General features: G+C 48.3%; 1 protein-coding gene across 1 annotated transcript in view; it reads left to right on the plus strand.

The window, feature by feature from the left end:
* The window catches only part of LOC141144314 (integrin beta-1-A-like), a 98,037-nt gene extending 90,727 nt beyond the window's left edge, over positions 1–7,310 (plus strand). The window contains exon 16 of the mRNA XM_073629869.1: positions 6,970–7,310. Within this exon, the coding sequence (XP_073485970.1) occupies positions 6,970–7,035 (66 nt within the window). The 3' untranslated portion in view covers positions 7,036–7,310. The remainder of the gene's footprint in view (positions 1–6,969) is intronic.
* The last annotated feature ends 9,716 nt before the right edge of the window (positions 7,311–17,026 follow it).

Consider the following 17,026-nt stretch of genomic DNA (forward strand, 5'->3'; position numbering starts at 1 on the left):
CTCAATATATTTTGATTTCTCACATCTGACAACATATTTTTTTTTTTTTTTGACTTTTTAATGTAGAATCTTTTTTTGTGTTTCTCTTTTTTAATTTTTTTTTGGGTGATTTTGATTAGTACTCCCGAAAATGTTTGTGTGTTTTTTGTGACAAGTTCCCACAACACCATTGATATGTTGTTGTTCTATTTAATCTGTAGGAGATTGTTTGGTGTTGTTGTCCCTTGTTAATTTCACATTTTATGTTTTTAGAAATGTACCTGAATCGTCACCAACAAACTGTCCTTTTTGGATGAAAACACACACAGGAGAGTAGAATTTACCTAAAAATATTTTATTAAGGGGTCACAACTATAAACAAAGAGGGAGGCAACGCTGGAGAAACTGCAGAAGTGGGCGAAGCCTTGGACCCCCAGGGCACACATCAATTTTTTAAAAGCAAAATTGGTGGCCTGAGGAGTCCTTATCTAAGGGAGGGCAGTGTGGTCCAGAAGTCCCAGAGATCCGGAAAGCAGCAGATGACATCTGTGTCCCCAGGCTGTGGTCATACGAGAGACTGCATCTTCTGTCAGACCAGACTGAACCCAGGGTCATCACTCTTTGGTCTTCCTTCCATGCCTCCTTCCAGCCTTTGGCTGTGGTGGTGGAGTTGTGGCAGCAGGAGGAGGAGGAGGAGGAGGATCGTCGATCTCAATGACATCCGTCTTGTGTGTCAGTTCCCCACTCAACCCCTTACGTAGGACTTTATAAATCAGGTCCTCAGAGATCTTGCGTTGGCCCTCCTGCATGCCCTGCAATTTGGTGGCAGCCATGCAGGCAAAGGCCTCTTCAGGACTGGGGAAGGCTCTGAGGGACGCAGAAGCCTCCTGGATCAGCCTGTATGCTGAATCCTGCACAGGACTGGGAGTGGCCTTCCTGGCCCTTTTGAATGGCAGGTGGAGGGGAGGGACCTGAGACTCAGTCAGGCTGCGACTTGTCCCAGGCTTCTCTTGGCTGCCACTTAGCCCCGCCTCCTCCTGGCTGCCACTAATCCCCGCCTCCTCCTGGCTGCCACTAATCCCCGCCTCCTCCTGACTGCCACATTCCACAGCCTCCTCCTGGCTGAGGTCTTCCTGTGTATGAAAAAGGGACATAGTTTTAGTATTGTTTTCATCAATCGTACACAATTTTCACCTCCTGACTGCTGCAAATTGAATGTTAACAAATATAACAGACTATCCTTCTGAGCCCAGCATTTTGCATTCTTGTCCCAATTTTGGGTGCCCACTACTGTCTATTGATATGTAAAACACTTTTTTTAATCAGCAATTAATGATCAATAATAACATCTAGTAAACATCATTTATTTATTGTCCTGAAATCTGTAGAACAATGCTATACCTGACTCCAGCTGGGCTCCTCCACTTCTTCCTGGCTGGAAGGCCCAGGTTGGACATCGGAAGCCTCAGCTGGTATGGAAGGAAGCGTGGAAGGAAGAGTAGAGAGGGATTCCCTGACTTCAGTGTGGTCTGACAGAAATCGCAGTCTCTCATAGTACCACAGCCTGGGGACATAAACGTCATCTGCTGCAGCTCCGGACCTCTGGGAATCTGTGACCTTCTTGCGCTCCCTCAGATATGTGCTCCTCAGGCCACCAATTTTAGCTTTTAAATAAGGGATGGTTGCTGTGGGGACCACCGGCTTCACCAACTCCAGCAGTTTCTCCAGCGCTGCCTGCCTCTTCTGTTTGTGATTATAGTGGGGGTGTCTCACTTGCCACAGACAGGGCAGCTCCCTGTACTTGTCTATGAACAGGGGCAGGAAATTGTGGTCGTTGAACCCATCTATTTTCTCTGCAAGACACAACACAAGACAAACCCTAATGTCAGGCCAAACTCCCCTAATCTTGTTACAATATAGGCTTCAATTTCGAAGCAGTATAGGCCCAAGTTTAGATCCTACCTTCGTTAGCATGATCGGCGTCTCCGATGCTCCTTCCTCCACTCACAGATCGTACGTAAGACGCGCGCGTTACGATTTATACACACTGCGCATGCGTATAACTCCGCCCAGCCCCTGACGTTCTTTCTATTCTATTCCCCGCCCCTTTTCGTTCGGCGCAGTGGAGGAAGAGCACATGGCGGATAGACAGCAGGATCGTGCTAATTACAGCAACGAGGAGGAGGAGGAGGAGGAAAGGCCGGAGCCTGAAACGTCCCAATCCAGAAGGAGATTAAAGGACTCAAATATGTCCTTTGGGGAGATGTTGGAGATGGTGGACATCCTGAAGAAGGCCGACTATGATGGAAAATATGGGCCTTACCCCAACCCCAATGTCCGAAAGGCCAAGATCATGGCGAAAGTGGTCAGGAGTCTGCACCGGAAATTCGGGGTACGACGATCGAAAGATCAGCTCAGGAAGCGGTGGTCGGACCTGAAATTACGAGAACATGAGCAGTACAGAAAGATCCGGAGAGTGCTGCAAAAAAGTAAGTAGTTGTGCTGCGTTCCTATTCTTTTTGTGTTTATTACGTTCGTGCTGCTCCATGTGCTTTTAGGAACTGTTGTACAGTTTAAAATGGCAACTTTCATGATCATGGGCACATTATTCGTTCGGATCACACATTTTTATTTCGGACGATAAAATACCATTGTTTAGGCCATATGCATTTGGCCACCATTTTGAGGCCCTATACTTGGCTTCAAAGAATTGGGTTGTGTAGATGGCTTTGTTACTAGAATGAAATGCAAACTAGATTGTGTGTAAGGAGAGGACACTCAGCAGCTGTTTTCACATCTGGACACTGGTAGTGTGGGACACAAGAACACCATTTTTATTAGGAGGGGCACACAGGTGCTCCAGTGTATACTATAGGGGGGGCTACATCTGTGAAGCTTGTACAAAACAGGTAAAGTATTGCAGGTTGACAAAGGACACTAAAAAAGCTACATCTTGGAGCTAAAATAGACAATTGTACCCCACTTCCAAGCAATGTTTCATCTTTATAGTTCTGCCATCAAATATCTGTGTGCTAATTATACCATTTTTGTTTTACATAGGGGAGAAAAGACTCGGAGGACACCCCTCATCCCAGGAGACCAGAGCCCCCCCCGGAAGAAGGGGAAATCCCAACAACACAAGATGAGCAGGAGGATGAAGACGTGGTGGAACTAGTCACCACAACAGGTGAGTGTCTGCAACCACAGGCTCCAATAAGAGATGGATGGCGGCATTTTTTTAAGACCTAATTTTTTTTGGGTTTCCTCTCTTTTTAGGTGATCGTGATGGTGTGGATGAAGATCCTTTCACATCAGAAAGTGCCCAGATCCTGATCGGGGAGATCATGGGGTGTAATTTACAATTGGAAAACATCAAGAAAAACATCAATGATGTTATTCCAAAATATAAAAACATCATTGATGTTTTGGGGCGAGTTTAAAGCCCCTAAAATCACTTTCTTCTTTTGTGTGCTACAATGTGCGAAATGTTTTTGTGATTTTTCCCAAAGCCAAATTTGGAGGATGCACACAGTGTGCCAACATGTGCTATCTGCCATCACGGGAGATCAATGGACGCGTTTTGGGGGTGCAACCCCTTCCTCAATAATAAAGTAGCGGTGAGGAAGGGCTTTCTCCCCCAAAACACGTCCCTTGATCCCCCGTGATGGCAGATAGCACATGTTGACATTGTGAAATTTGTGTGCATCTTCCAAATTTGGCTTTTCTTGGGGTGATTTCCCCCCATCTGAACGCAATATCAAACACAGTTCCTAAATACTCATGTCTGATATTGCCTTCAAGTTCTACCAAATGTGAACTTTGTAAGATCAAGATTTGTGTCTTTCTTGTGGGTTTTACACAGGCCTGTTTTCTATAAAATGCACATTTTGATTTTGGATAATGACACCACAAAAATTGTTATACAACAAACATGCTGGTTTGTCAGAAAAACCTTTGGTAAATGCACATGTGATTGTGCAGGTATTAAAAAGATTGTTAATCAAGAATGTGTGGATTATTGTCTCAACGCTACAACACTTTTGGGGTGATGTAATTGTTGTTTTATGAGAAAATGGGGGTAATTTCCTAAGGGCAAATCCTCTTTGCACTACAAGTGCAGTTTCAGCGCAGTTGCAAGTGCACCTGTAGTGAAAAGTGTCTTTGCATTTAGTAAATAACAGCCAACAGTGCTTTGTATAAGGTTACACAATCACGCCATTTTCTGCACTCCACACATTTCTGTCAGGGTCAGCTCAAACAAACACAAGCAGTAAATGTCCACAAAGAAGAGCCTGGGGGGAGATGCCTGTCGAGAACTTGAGGTCCTACAGGCTTCTCCCTGTGGCCAAATACCGCAAGGTAGCGACCAACCTCTGCTCCGGAGTGATGGCTTGCCTCATGCAGGTATCCTGACTGCTGATATAAGGGGTCAGCGAAGCCAACAAACGGTGAAATACGGGGTCCGTCATCCTGAGAAAGTTCCTGAAATCATCAGGATTATTCTCACGGATCTCACGGAGCAAAGGCATATGACAGAACTGGTCATGCTGAAGCAACCAATTCTTGGACCATGAACTCCTCCTCACCCTGTTCATGGACTGAACTTGTGTCAAGGTCAGGACCCCAACACCAAGCCCCCGCACAGCACGAACTCTACGAGGAGTACGCATACGAAACATGGCTAGAAAACGGTCGGCTGCTCAGAACGAAGTAACAGAACGCACTGAAGAACAGCAAGGCCTGTGAAGAGTGACCTGAAAAACAGCAACGAGCGGGCAAGATCGCACAGAAAACTCCGATACGAACTGACTGTACGCACTGAAGAGCAGATACAAACCCACAAGCACAAACTGAACGGCAGAAAACGATCTGAAAGCCACGAGTCTGAAAAAGCGCGAATCGTCTCTCACCAAACTTTTACTAACACGAGATTAGCAAAAGGAGCCCAAAGGGTGCCGCGCTTGGTTCTGAACAGGCCTTTTCTAGTCTCGTCGTACGTGGTGTACGTCACCGCGTTGTTGGCGATCGGAAATTCCGACAACTTTGTGCGACCGTGTGTAGGCAAAACAAGTTTGAGCCAACATCCGTCGGAAAAAATCCTAGGATTTTGTTGTCGGAATGTCCGAACAAAGTCCGACCGTGTGTATGGGGTATAAGTCTCATGGAAGATGCAGTTTCCCAATCCATGAAATTGCCATCGGCTCCGGAATCCAGATGTGCCGAGACCGAACGAGAGGAAGCGCTGACATGAAGGATTACAGAAAGAAGAAGACGAGAAGGTGAAGGTGATACTTCAGGGTCTAATACTCCACCTTCCAGATGTATTAGCCCCGATCGTTTTTCCGGACGAACAGAACAAGTGTCACGAAAATGACCTTTGGCCCCACAATAGAGGCACAGGCCCAGAGTTCTGCGCCTAGCGCGTTCTTCAGGGGACAACTTGGTCCAGCCCAGCTGCATAGGTTCCTCAGCGGGCAGGGGGTGCTCCTCGGATCGAAGAGAAGGGACTGGGAGCTCAAGCTGCCTAAGGAACGGGGAGTACTGGCGTCTTTTTTCCAGAGACCTCTCCTGAAAGCGAATATCGATCTGGTTACACAAGGTGATGCCACTGTCCAGATCAGCAGGAAGGGATCTTCCTGCTAATTCATCCTTCACTCTATCAGAGAGGCCATGTAAAAAGGTTGCAACTAGGGCCTCATTATTCTGAGGAGCTGAGGAGACACGACCCGGTTCCTCGAAGATATTCCGAAAAAGTTTCAAGAAATCAGACAGGCTAGAAACCACTGGATCATTCAGTTCCCACAGAGGGGCAGCCCAAGCTAGCTCCTCGCCGGACAGGAGGGATATAATATAGGCTACTTTCGCTTGATCGGACAGGAAGTTTTGGGGCTGAAGTTCAAAATGAATCGTGCACTGGCTAAGGAACCCCCTGCAAGCCTTGGAGTCCCCAGAGAAACGGGCCGGAGCTGGCAGTTGTAATGAATGTGTGGCTGTGACTGGTGCGATAGGTGCAGCAGCAGATAGCGGTTGAGGTTGTTGAACCAGGGGTCCTAATGAGGCCTGAACCTGTTCAAAACGGGATGCCAAATCCTGAAGGAATCGCATCACTTGGGTCTGATGTGATTCCTGGGTCTCAAGTCTGCGAACTAAGCCCTGCAACGGATCATCTGCGGGTAGCGGCACATCAGCCGGGTCCATGGCTGATCAAACGGTCAGGTCACCTGGGACCAGGTGACAGATGCACTCTATAGGAGTCGGAAGTGCACCGCTAAGGTAGTGGACCCTAGAACTGATTGCTACGGATTGAACCCTGGAAGGTTCAGGAAGCAGGTCTGCAGGATAACTAACATGGATCCCAGTGGGAGCTAGAGCATAGATTCCCCAGGGCGCGGAGTCTAAGAGCCAGCGGGTGTTCACCAGAGCCTCTAGTGGTGAGGATGGACTGCGCTGAAGTCCGGCTCCAGGTCGCGGCCCCCAGGGTCTCACAGCTCTCGCTCACCGTAGACTACAGGAGAAGAGGAAGGAGGCAGTTTATATTTACTAAAATAATTGCATTTCCATGTTCTGTGTACTATGGGAGACCAGATATAGTGAATGCAGGATTCTATGTTTAGTAACACTTTAATCCCTTATAAACCAGCAGACTTCAAGAAAAAGCGCTGCAATTCCTCAAGTTCAGCTTAAAACACTTGTAAGACATTCAAGAACTGTTTTACATAGCAAGAAATGCATTGCAACTTATAGTAATGAGTTTACAGCTCTGCTTTGTGTTTAGGTCCCTTTTGCAGTCACAGTGTGGTGAGATGATGCACTCTGTGTAGTTTTGTGTTTGGCTTCCTTTTAACTCATAAATGTCTGTTTTTGTGGTTTTGTTAGTTGGGAATGGTTTAATTATATCTGCTTACCTACATATTTACTGTTTTATTGATATAGTTTACATATTATACTAAGGCCTTATATTAAAGCTTGCCTCATTCACTCTCTTTCCAGGGTGAAAACCCCATCTACAAGAGTGCAGTGACAACAGTGGTGAATCCCGAATATGAGGGAAAATGAATGGTGATGACTTTTGTGTATGGTCAGCCAGGCTATATACAAAGTAACATCTTGATCGGATCAGATGGTGGCATGTGTCCGCTGACATCCGCCGCTCCATAGAGGAGACTGCAAGGTCCGATCAGGTCCGCCGGAAAAACTTCATTTTTATTGTTTCACTTTAAGCATCTTTAAAATCACTGCTCCTTTAAAAATGATATTTTTTTAAAGTTTTTTTTTGCATTGATGGAAAGGAGAGAGAAGCGCCAAGCCAATCCTTTAAACAGATTAGGAATTCATTCAGTATATAAGTATAAAACAACACTAAAAACTTGCGTGAAGAATGTTGGAGCACAGGAGGACCGCCAGGAAGTCTCTATTGAGGGATCCACAAGCGGCGTGTGTTAGCCGCAGCTGGAGCCTCGGTAAGCCTCATTGAGACTTTGCTGTGTGTCTCTGGGTGGAAGTGGTCCAGGGCTGTCAAACTGGGGAGCTGCCCACACGCTGTCTGGCCAAATCGAAAGATTTTCTAAGGCACAGCCTCGTCTTCTTCATCAGCTGAGCTGCGGCTAACACATGGCGCTCGTGGATCCCTCAATAAAGGCTTCCCGGCAGTCCTCCTGTGCTCCTGTGACACTGCACGTGGAAGCTCAGATCCACTTTAGCACTCTGCAAGTGCTCCAGCATTCTTCACGCAAGTTTTTAGTATTGTTTTATACTTATATACTGAATAAACTTCTAAGCTGTTTAAAGGATTGGCTTGGCGCTTCTCTCAACTCCTTTTGCTTTCCTTTTGTTCACAGAGATCGGGTTCCCCAGCCCGTGCCTGAAGCAGCCTCGTTTCCTTTACAGCCTCCATTTATAGACTTTTTTAGAGACTAATTTTTAGGGGTTCATCCCACAGAACTTTCAGTCCACTCACCATTCACATAGTTGCACCTTCGTGTATCAGCATGCAGATGCATGCCTTTTCATTTAAATTTTAAACTTTAATCTTTTTCATCAGATGGTTTAGCGCTGAACATTGTGTTTTCTCCTAATTTGCATTGATACATGTCCCCCAGGGCAGTACCCGGACCCACAAACACTTTTTATGGCCAATAACTTGCATTTTCATATAAGCATTCAAAATGAGCACTTTTGATTTTTCACGATCGGGTCCCATAGACTTGAAATGGGTTTGATGTTCCAGTCCAACTTTTGCTATGTTTTGGGAGTTCTGGTTCTTATATGGTCCTATGCCATTGTTAATTGCCTTCTGAAGATGCCAGTTGCCTGGCTGTCATGCTCATCCTCTAGACTAAATGTCTGCTGCCTCACTAAGGGAGAACAAGCATTCAGCAAGGAACGTTAATGGATGTCCATGGTATCAAAAATTTCAAAGCACCCTTACAAAGTTTGTAACGTATAAACTGCAAAGATGTTTAAGCAAACAAACATTTGTCTAATATGAAACGTTTAGTCCAGGCACAGAAAAAGCAGTTAATACATAGACTATGTGGGTCAAGGTATACTTTTCTTTTTTTCCAAACTGCAAAAGATGGTATTTGGATATTCCCTTATCCAAAAAAAAACGCAAATCATGTTGGTAAAGGATCAATGAGCTCCTTCAAGTAGACATCTAAAAGAAAAAAATAATATCAATATATACCTCTTGCTAGGTGTTCCTGCAAACTCATCCACATTAAAAAATGAAAAATTATTATTTAAGATATGTTTATAAATCTTTTTAATCAAGGTTATTACTTTCAGTTTGGAGTTACACTCAACTTTAAATATATCCTGCGCTGGATCTCCTCTCCAAAATCCAAGTGACAACAGTTTGTTGGTCCAAGTGACAACAGTTTGTGTTTTAAAATGTACTGTATGTTACCCCAATGTATTTCTGATATGTGCTTTTTGTACAATGTACTTGTACTAATAAATATACTTTTCTTTTTGTATTGCCTCCATTGTATGAAATGCCTGGTGATCCTGCCACTCCCCCTGCTTTTCTATTTCAAACTGACCACGCTAGGCATGGCACATCCATCTCAGGGTGGTCAGTTTTCTGGCTGTACTAGGAGCATAGTTTGCCTGTCCTCCAATGGCCAAAACTTGTGCTGACATGCCCCCCGCACAGCCATTCATTGGGAATCTCCGTATGCTGCAGTTTCTCTATCCCATGCACTCCAAGCCCCTTATGCAACTGAGAACAGAGACTATGTGATCACTTATAGAAAAAGAGAAAATGTATATATATATATATATATATATATATATATATATATATATATATATATATATATAATTTCTATGATGCCATTTATGCTGTGAATTTACCTGCATTTAGGTGTGGTCAATTTAGCTGCATTTATATAAAATATAGGTTTTTACCTTAAGGGTCTGATAGATGTAACGAAACGCGTGTACATTTGTTTTGAAGCTGGAAAGTCTAAGCCCATGAAAAAGAGATACGGAAGTATAAATGTTGTTTGAGCCCCTTGCACAGAGATGCATCTAGCTGCTGTGCTTCCCATCTTGGAGCTTGTGCACTGAGCCCAGGCCCTAGTGGTCAGTGTAATATAAGGAACTCAGGCCATGGTGGCCAATATATTGTACAGAATTTTGTTCTAGTGGTCATTATGTACAGAACAGTGTCCCTGGTGGTAGGAATAATGTATAGAGGCTAGTCCCTTGTGGTCAGTACAGTGTACAGAACTCATTCCCTGGTGTGCAGTAAAATGTACAAAACCCAGTCCCTGATGATGGTCAAGACTATCTAGGGATCCATGTCCCTGGTGGTCACTGCCATAAACAGAGCCCTGTCCTTGGCAGGCAGTATGATGGACAGAACAAACTCCATGGTAGTCAGTATAATATGCAAAGCTGAGAACCTTATGGTTAATATAACGTACAGAGCCTAGTTTCTGGTCTTCAGTGTAATTTTTATAACCCACTCTAGTTGTCAGTATAATGTACAGCCCATGGTGGTCAATATAATGTACAGAGCCTAAGCCCTGCTGGTCACTATAAAGCACAGAACCCTCTGCCTTTTGGTCAGAAAAATGTAAAGAGCCCAGTCTTTGGTGGTCCATAAAATTTGCAGAATCCAGGCCCTGGTGGTTAGTTTAAAATACAAATCCCTAGAGGCCAGTATAATATACGGGGTCCTTGTGGCACAATATATTGCACAGAACAAAATCCCTGGGAGTCCGTTTAATGTAGAGAGCCAGTCCATTTCGTTCAGAATATTGTTCAGAACTAACTCAGTTCCAGGTGGTGTTGTGTGGTGGGAAGGGGGGGGGGGGCTCACTTGCTGGTTGCTGCCTGGCTAACCAGTGCCCATCAATGCTGACCAGTAAAAACTGACCTACCTGACCCACACTGACCTACCTGACCCACGCTGACCCACACTGACCTACCTGACACACACTGACCATTACACTGACCTACCTGCCACACACTGACCCACACTGACCTACCTCACCCACACTGATCATTACACTGACCCACACTGACCTACCTGATGCACGCTGACCTACCTGACACTGACCTACCTGACACACACTGACCAACCTAACACACACTGACCTACCTGACACACACTGACCATTACACTGACCTACCTGCTGACAAACACTGACATGCACTGACCAACCTGACACACACTGCCCATTCACTGACCTACCTGCTGACACACACGGACATGCACTGATCTACCTGACCATTACACATCAGACTTCAGGTGACCGTGACCTCCTCCTGCAGCTCAGCCGTAGTGTGCGGCGCGCCCATCCCAGTAGACAGCAGGCAAGCAGAGACAGGAGAGGAGAGCCGCCCACCCGAGCGCCAAACAGGGAACTCAGTGCTCAGCGCGGCTGCATTGTAATTCCCGCCTTCTGGAGCCTGCAGCGCCTATGATGGACATCACGCGTCCCTTGGTCCTGACATTGGACCAGTGGGACGTCCATCATAGGCGCTGCAGGCTCCAGAAGGCAGGGCCTGCTATATCACTAGGCCGCGCTCCGAGTCAGATCGGTTCGCGGCCCAGCCCCTCTTAGCCACCCTCCCGACGCCACTGCCCTGGTGGTAATTATAATGCATAGAGCCATGTCCCTAGTGGTAGGTATAATGTGAAGAACCCCATCCCTTCTGGCCAATGTAGAAAACCCAGGCCATGGTGGAAAGCATAATGTACAAAGCCCAGTCCCTGGTGGCCAGTATAATATAAAGAGATCCTCATGGTCAAGATGATGTACAGAGCCTAGTTCCTGGTGGTCAGTAAAATGCAGACAGCGTCTTTAGAAGTCAGATTATCATAGAACTCCCTGGTGGTAAATATAATGTACAGAGCCTAGGCTCTGGTGGTCAACATGATGTAAGCTTGGTCCAGACTGATGTGTTGAATACATGCAGAGAGGTTCCTTCATCCATCACTGGATACAAACAGGAGAGGTGTCCCTAGACTGTCCATATTTGGACAGGACTTTGTTTTCAATCAGACATACTGTAGGTTCACCCAACATGGCACCTAGAGTACATGGAAGACATTATGGTGCCATAGGTGATTTACCCTAGAACAGGGGTAGGCAACCCCCGGCATGAAGCCTCTTTTGCCATCACACGAGACTCCCTCCCCATCAGCAGAGCAGCGCAGCGCAGGGAAGTGTCAGTGAGACACTAATGCATTCCAATTTCAGAGTTCCCCACACCACACTTGCACTGAGGGATGGGCACTGTGCCCCCACACATTGTAAAAGATGGGAAACATTGTTTGGTTCTCTAACTTTGCTGTATCTGCAATTGTCAGCTTTGGTGATGGGGAAGAGATTGGATGCAGTTTTGCTAGGGGGGCGGGCCCTGTTTCCAGGAGGAGGAAGACTGTCATTGGCCACTGCTAAAGCCAATCACAGTCCTGCTAGCTCCGCCCACCATTTGGAGGAAGATGATTCGCTTGGTTGCCACAACCAATCTAAGAAAGAAGGGATTTCACTGTGATTGAGAAAACCACAATCAGGTGAAAGTTTGTGGAATTACTGTTGTGCTTCTGGGAACTTTGTTGAAATTATTCTTGAACCCTGCACTCTGTGTCCCTTTAAGCCAGAGCCAGTATTCAGTGCAATGAAAATCACACCCAACTTTTCCTGTGGCGCAAAGCGCCACACTTATCCTCAGCTGCGGAGGCCCAACTTATGATCCTGCACACAGGCCCACTGCTTTCAGAAAATGCCCCTGACCTGAGCTCATCATTGCGCATCCATTCCAGATGCTTGTATGTGACAGCACATACATTACATACATCACATACAAGCACGTGGGCTGGATGCGAGAGGTGAATCAGCAGGATGATTGTGCCAGGACAGGTAGATGTGTCTTATCTCTGCTTCTTTTCACCACTCTGCATATCACGTGTAGCAATCACTCTCGGTGGAGTTGCTGGTTTAAAGCGGGCTGTTACCTTCACTTTCGCCACCTCTGTTTCACCGACAACGTGTCTAGGGTCCCGTTGAGTTTACCTCCAGACAATGTAAGCACCAAACACTTGAGTATCTTTTCCAATGCTTTAATGAACAGGGAATCAAGGAAGTAGCAGGAAAGAGGTAGAAGGGAAGTTGCAGGGAAGCTCAAATACCTTTTCGTAGTATTCTTTTGTACATTATTAGGAATTGAACGCTTGTAGTTGAATGCACTCCCCTTGTGGGATTCAATCTTTGCCCACCTGGATAGGCCTCTCTCACTTGCCTAGCAACCAGTACGTAGCACGAACAAAGGTCTCTGCCACAGACTTGTTTGGAATAAAACCCGTACGATCCTCTGCCACAGGATGTAATGGTTTGTGATGAATATCAGACACAGCACTTGAACCTTTAAGCCAACCCAGCAGTACTATGCAGTAAGATTACTTCAGGATACGTCCTCCAACTGAGTCACCAGGCCCCTCTCCAGACCAGCACTCTGCATGATCCTTCCATGATGGGTCCTCCCCTGGGATCTTCTCAGTTGTCCAGCTTCTTCACTCTGGATAGACAGCCCAGGACGATTCCTCTGCCGCTGTGGTAGGCCCCAGACAGGCTTCTGGGCCCACCCACACGCCGGAACGGAGGACCACGAGGTGGTATTCCTAATGCATACCTGTCGGCCAGGAGGGCCAGCAGGTGAATGGAAAGAAGACCCTAAAACATGGCGTCTGTCCCATAAATACCCTCTCCCAGAATGCAACTCGGAGGACCACCTCCACCGAGTTGTCTCCGGGACAGAGGAACACTCATACGCTTCAACACGTTGCCTTTCCAACACTGGCCCATGGTGACAACGACACCCACCGGCGCAGTGTGAAACTACCCACAACTCAGCCAAGCTGGAACAGAGGCAAATCTAACTTCACCTAACAAGTAACCCACTAGATTTACCTATCAGCAGTAGATTAAAAATCTACCAGCGCTACACACGCATATCATAGATGAGAAGAGGGTACAGCGGTAGAGCAGATGAGCAGGAGGGGTTCAGAGGTGGGAAAGATGAGCAGGAGGGTACATTGGTGGAAGAGAAGAGAAGTGGGTTCAGCAGTGGGACAGAAGAGCAGGGGGGTACAGTGATGGGGCAGATGAGCAGGGTGTTACAGTGGTGGGACAGATGAGCAGGGAGGGGGTTCAGTGTTGTGCCAGATGAGAAGGGGGTTTCAGTGTTGGGGCAGAGGAGAAAGGAGGTACATTGGTGGGACAGATGAGCAGGGGGTTACAGCGGTGGGGCAGAGGAGCAGGGGGTTACAGAGGTGGGGCAGATGAGAAAGGAGGTACATTGATGGAACACATGAGCAGGGATTTAAAGTGGTGGAGCAGAAGAGCAGGGGGTACAGTGGTGGGGCAGATGAGAAAGGGGGTTACAGTAGTGGGGCAGATTAACAGATATGTTCAGTGTTAGGACAGATGAGAAGATGGTTCAGCTGTGAGACAGAAGAGCATGGGGGTACGGCGGTGGAGCAGATGTGCAGGGAGGTACAGTGGTGGGGCAGATTAGAAAGCGGGAACATTGGTGGGGCAGATTAGAAAGCGGGAACATTGGTGGGGCAGATGAACAGGGGGTTACCATGGTGGGACAGAAGAGCAGGGTGGTACAGTGGTGGGACAGAAGAGCAGGGGGTTACAGTGGTGGGGCAAATGTGCGGGGTAGTACAGTGGTGGGGCAGATGTGCAGGGTAGTACAGTGGTGGGGCAGATGTACAGTGGTGGGGCTTATGTGCAGGGGGTTACAGTGGTGGGGCAGATGAGCAGGGGGTTACAGTGGTGGGGCAGATGAGCAGGTTGTTACAGTGGTGGGGCAGATGAGCAGGTTGTTACAGTGGTGGGGCAGATGAGCAGGGGGTTACAGTGGTGGGGCAGATGCAGGGCCGTCTTTACTATTGATTGGGCCCTGGGCAAAAAAAATTCTTGGGCCCCCCCCATGCAAATTGTCTCTCCACCCCAACATTCGAAAAAACAAAACAAATACATAAACTTATGTATTGCATTGTATTCTACTTGTATTGTCTGCCCTCATGTTGTAAAGCGCTGCACAAACTGTTGGCGCTATATAAATCCTGTATAATAATAATAATGATGGGGGGAAGAGATAGAGAAGTCCAGGATGATGGGTGGGGGGGGAGATATGGGAGTCCAGGATGATTGGGGGGGAGAGATGGGGGAGTTCAAGATAATGGGGGAAGGGGGGAGATAGGAGTCCAGGATGACACACGGGGATTGGGGGGGTGTACTTTGAGGTGTTTGTATCATACAGGGCACAGAAAAAAATCAGCACAAGGGGCAGTACTTGCATATCCTCCTCCCTCCCGCAAAGTAACTATCTATTGGTCACCTCTGCACATCACTTTGCTTACCTCTGCTTCCTCATCCACAGCTCACTTCTGTATTCCCTGTCTATCTCTGTCCCCCCCATACACAGCTCACCTCTGTACCCCTCTATCCACAGCTCACCTCTGTACCCCTCTATCCACAGCTCACCTCTGTACCCCTCTATCCACAGCTCACCTCTGTACCCCTCTATCCACAGCTCACTTCTGTATCCCCTGTCTACCTCTGCCCCCCCCCATCCAAAGCTCACTTCTGTATCCCCTGTCTACCTCTGCCCCCCCCCCATCCACAGCTCACTTCTGTATCCCCTGTCTACCTCTGCCCCCCCCCATCCAAAGCTCACTTCTGTATCCCCTGTCTACCTCTGCCCCCCCCCCCCCATCCACAGCTCACTTCTGTATCCACTGTCTACCTCTGCCCCCCCCCCCATCCACAGCTCACTTCTGTATCCCCCATCCACCTCTGTACCCCCCCCCATGTCCACCTCTATATCTTTCCGTCCACCTTTGTACCCCACATCCACCTCTGTGTTCAGCTCTGTACCCCCATCCACGTTCACTTCTATATCTTTCCGTCCACCTCTGTACCCCCCCCATGTCCACCTTTGTACCCCCTATCCACCTCTGTAGTACCCACATCCATGTTCACCTCTGTACCCCCCCACCGCCTCTGTTCACCTCCGTACCCCCATGTCCATCTCTGTACCCCCATGTCCATCTCTGTACCCCCATGTCCATCTCTGTACCCCCATATCCATCTCTGTACCCCCCATGTCCATCTCTGTACCCCCCATGTCCACATCTGTACCCCTTCCACCTCGGTACCCCCCATGTCCATCTCTGTACCCCCCATGTCCATCTCTGTACCCCCCATGTCCACCTCTGTACCCCCATGTCCACCTCTGTACCCCCATGTCCACCTCTGTAACCCCCATTTCCACCTCTGTACCCCCCATGTCCACCTCTGTACCCCCCATGTCCACCTCTGTACCCCCCATGTCCATCTCTGTACCCCCATGTCCATCTCTGTACCCCCCATGTCCATCTCTGTACCCCCCATGTCCACCTCTGTACCCCTTCCACCTCGGTACCCCCCATGTCCACCTCTGTACCCCCCATGTCCACCTCTGTACCCCCATGTCCACCTCTGTACCACCATGTCCACCTCTGTAACCACCATGTCCACCTCTGTACCCCCAATGTCCACCTCTGTAACCCCCATGTCCATCTCTGTACCCCCATGTCCATCTCTGTACCCCCCATGTCCATCTCTGTACCCCCCATGTCCACCTCTGTACCCCTTCCACCTCGGTACCCCCCATGTCCACCTCTGTACCCCCATGTCCACCTCTGTACCCCCATGTCCACCTCTGTAACCCCCATGTCCACCTCTGTAACCCCCCATGTCCACCTCTGTACCCCCCATGTCCATCTCTGTACCCCCATGTCCATCTCTGTACCCCCCATGTCCATCTCTGTACCCCCCATGTCCACCTCTGTACCCCTTCCACCTCGGTACCCCCCATGTCCACCTCTGTACCCCCCATGTCCACCTCTGTACCCCCATGTCCACCTCTGTACCCCCATGTCCACCTCTGTAACCACCATGTCCACCTCTGTACCCCCAATGTCCATCTCTGTACCCCCATGTCCATCTCTGTACCCCCCATGTCCATCTCTGTACCCCCCATGTCCACCTCTGTACCCCTTCCACCTCGGTACCCCCCATGTCCACCTCTGTACCCCCATGTCCACCTCTGTACCCCCATGTCCACCTCTGTAACCCCCATGTCCACCTCTGTAACCCCCCATGTCCACCTCTGTACCCCCCATGTCCATCTCTGTACCCCCATGTCCATCTCTGTACCCCCCATGTCCACCTCTGTACCCCTTCCACCTCGGTACCCCCCATGTCCACCTCTGTACCCCCCATGTCCACCTCTGTACCCCCATGTCCACCTCTGTACCCCCAATGTCCACCTCTGTAACCCCAATGTCCACCTCTGTAACCCCCATGTCCACCTCTGTAACCCCCATGTCCATCTCTGTACCCCCCATGTCCATCTCTGTACCCCCCATGTCCACCTCTGTACCCCTTCCACCTCGGTACCCCCCATGTCCATCTCTGTACCCCCATGTCCATCTCTGTACCCCCCATGTCCACCTCTGTACCCCCATGTCCAC

This window comes from Aquarana catesbeiana, linkage group LG05 (assembly GCF_042186555.1).
Source record: "Aquarana catesbeiana isolate 2022-GZ linkage group LG05, ASM4218655v1, whole genome shotgun sequence".
In the NCBI taxonomy this organism is placed as follows: Eukaryota; Metazoa; Chordata; class Amphibia; order Anura; family Ranidae; genus Aquarana; species Aquarana catesbeiana.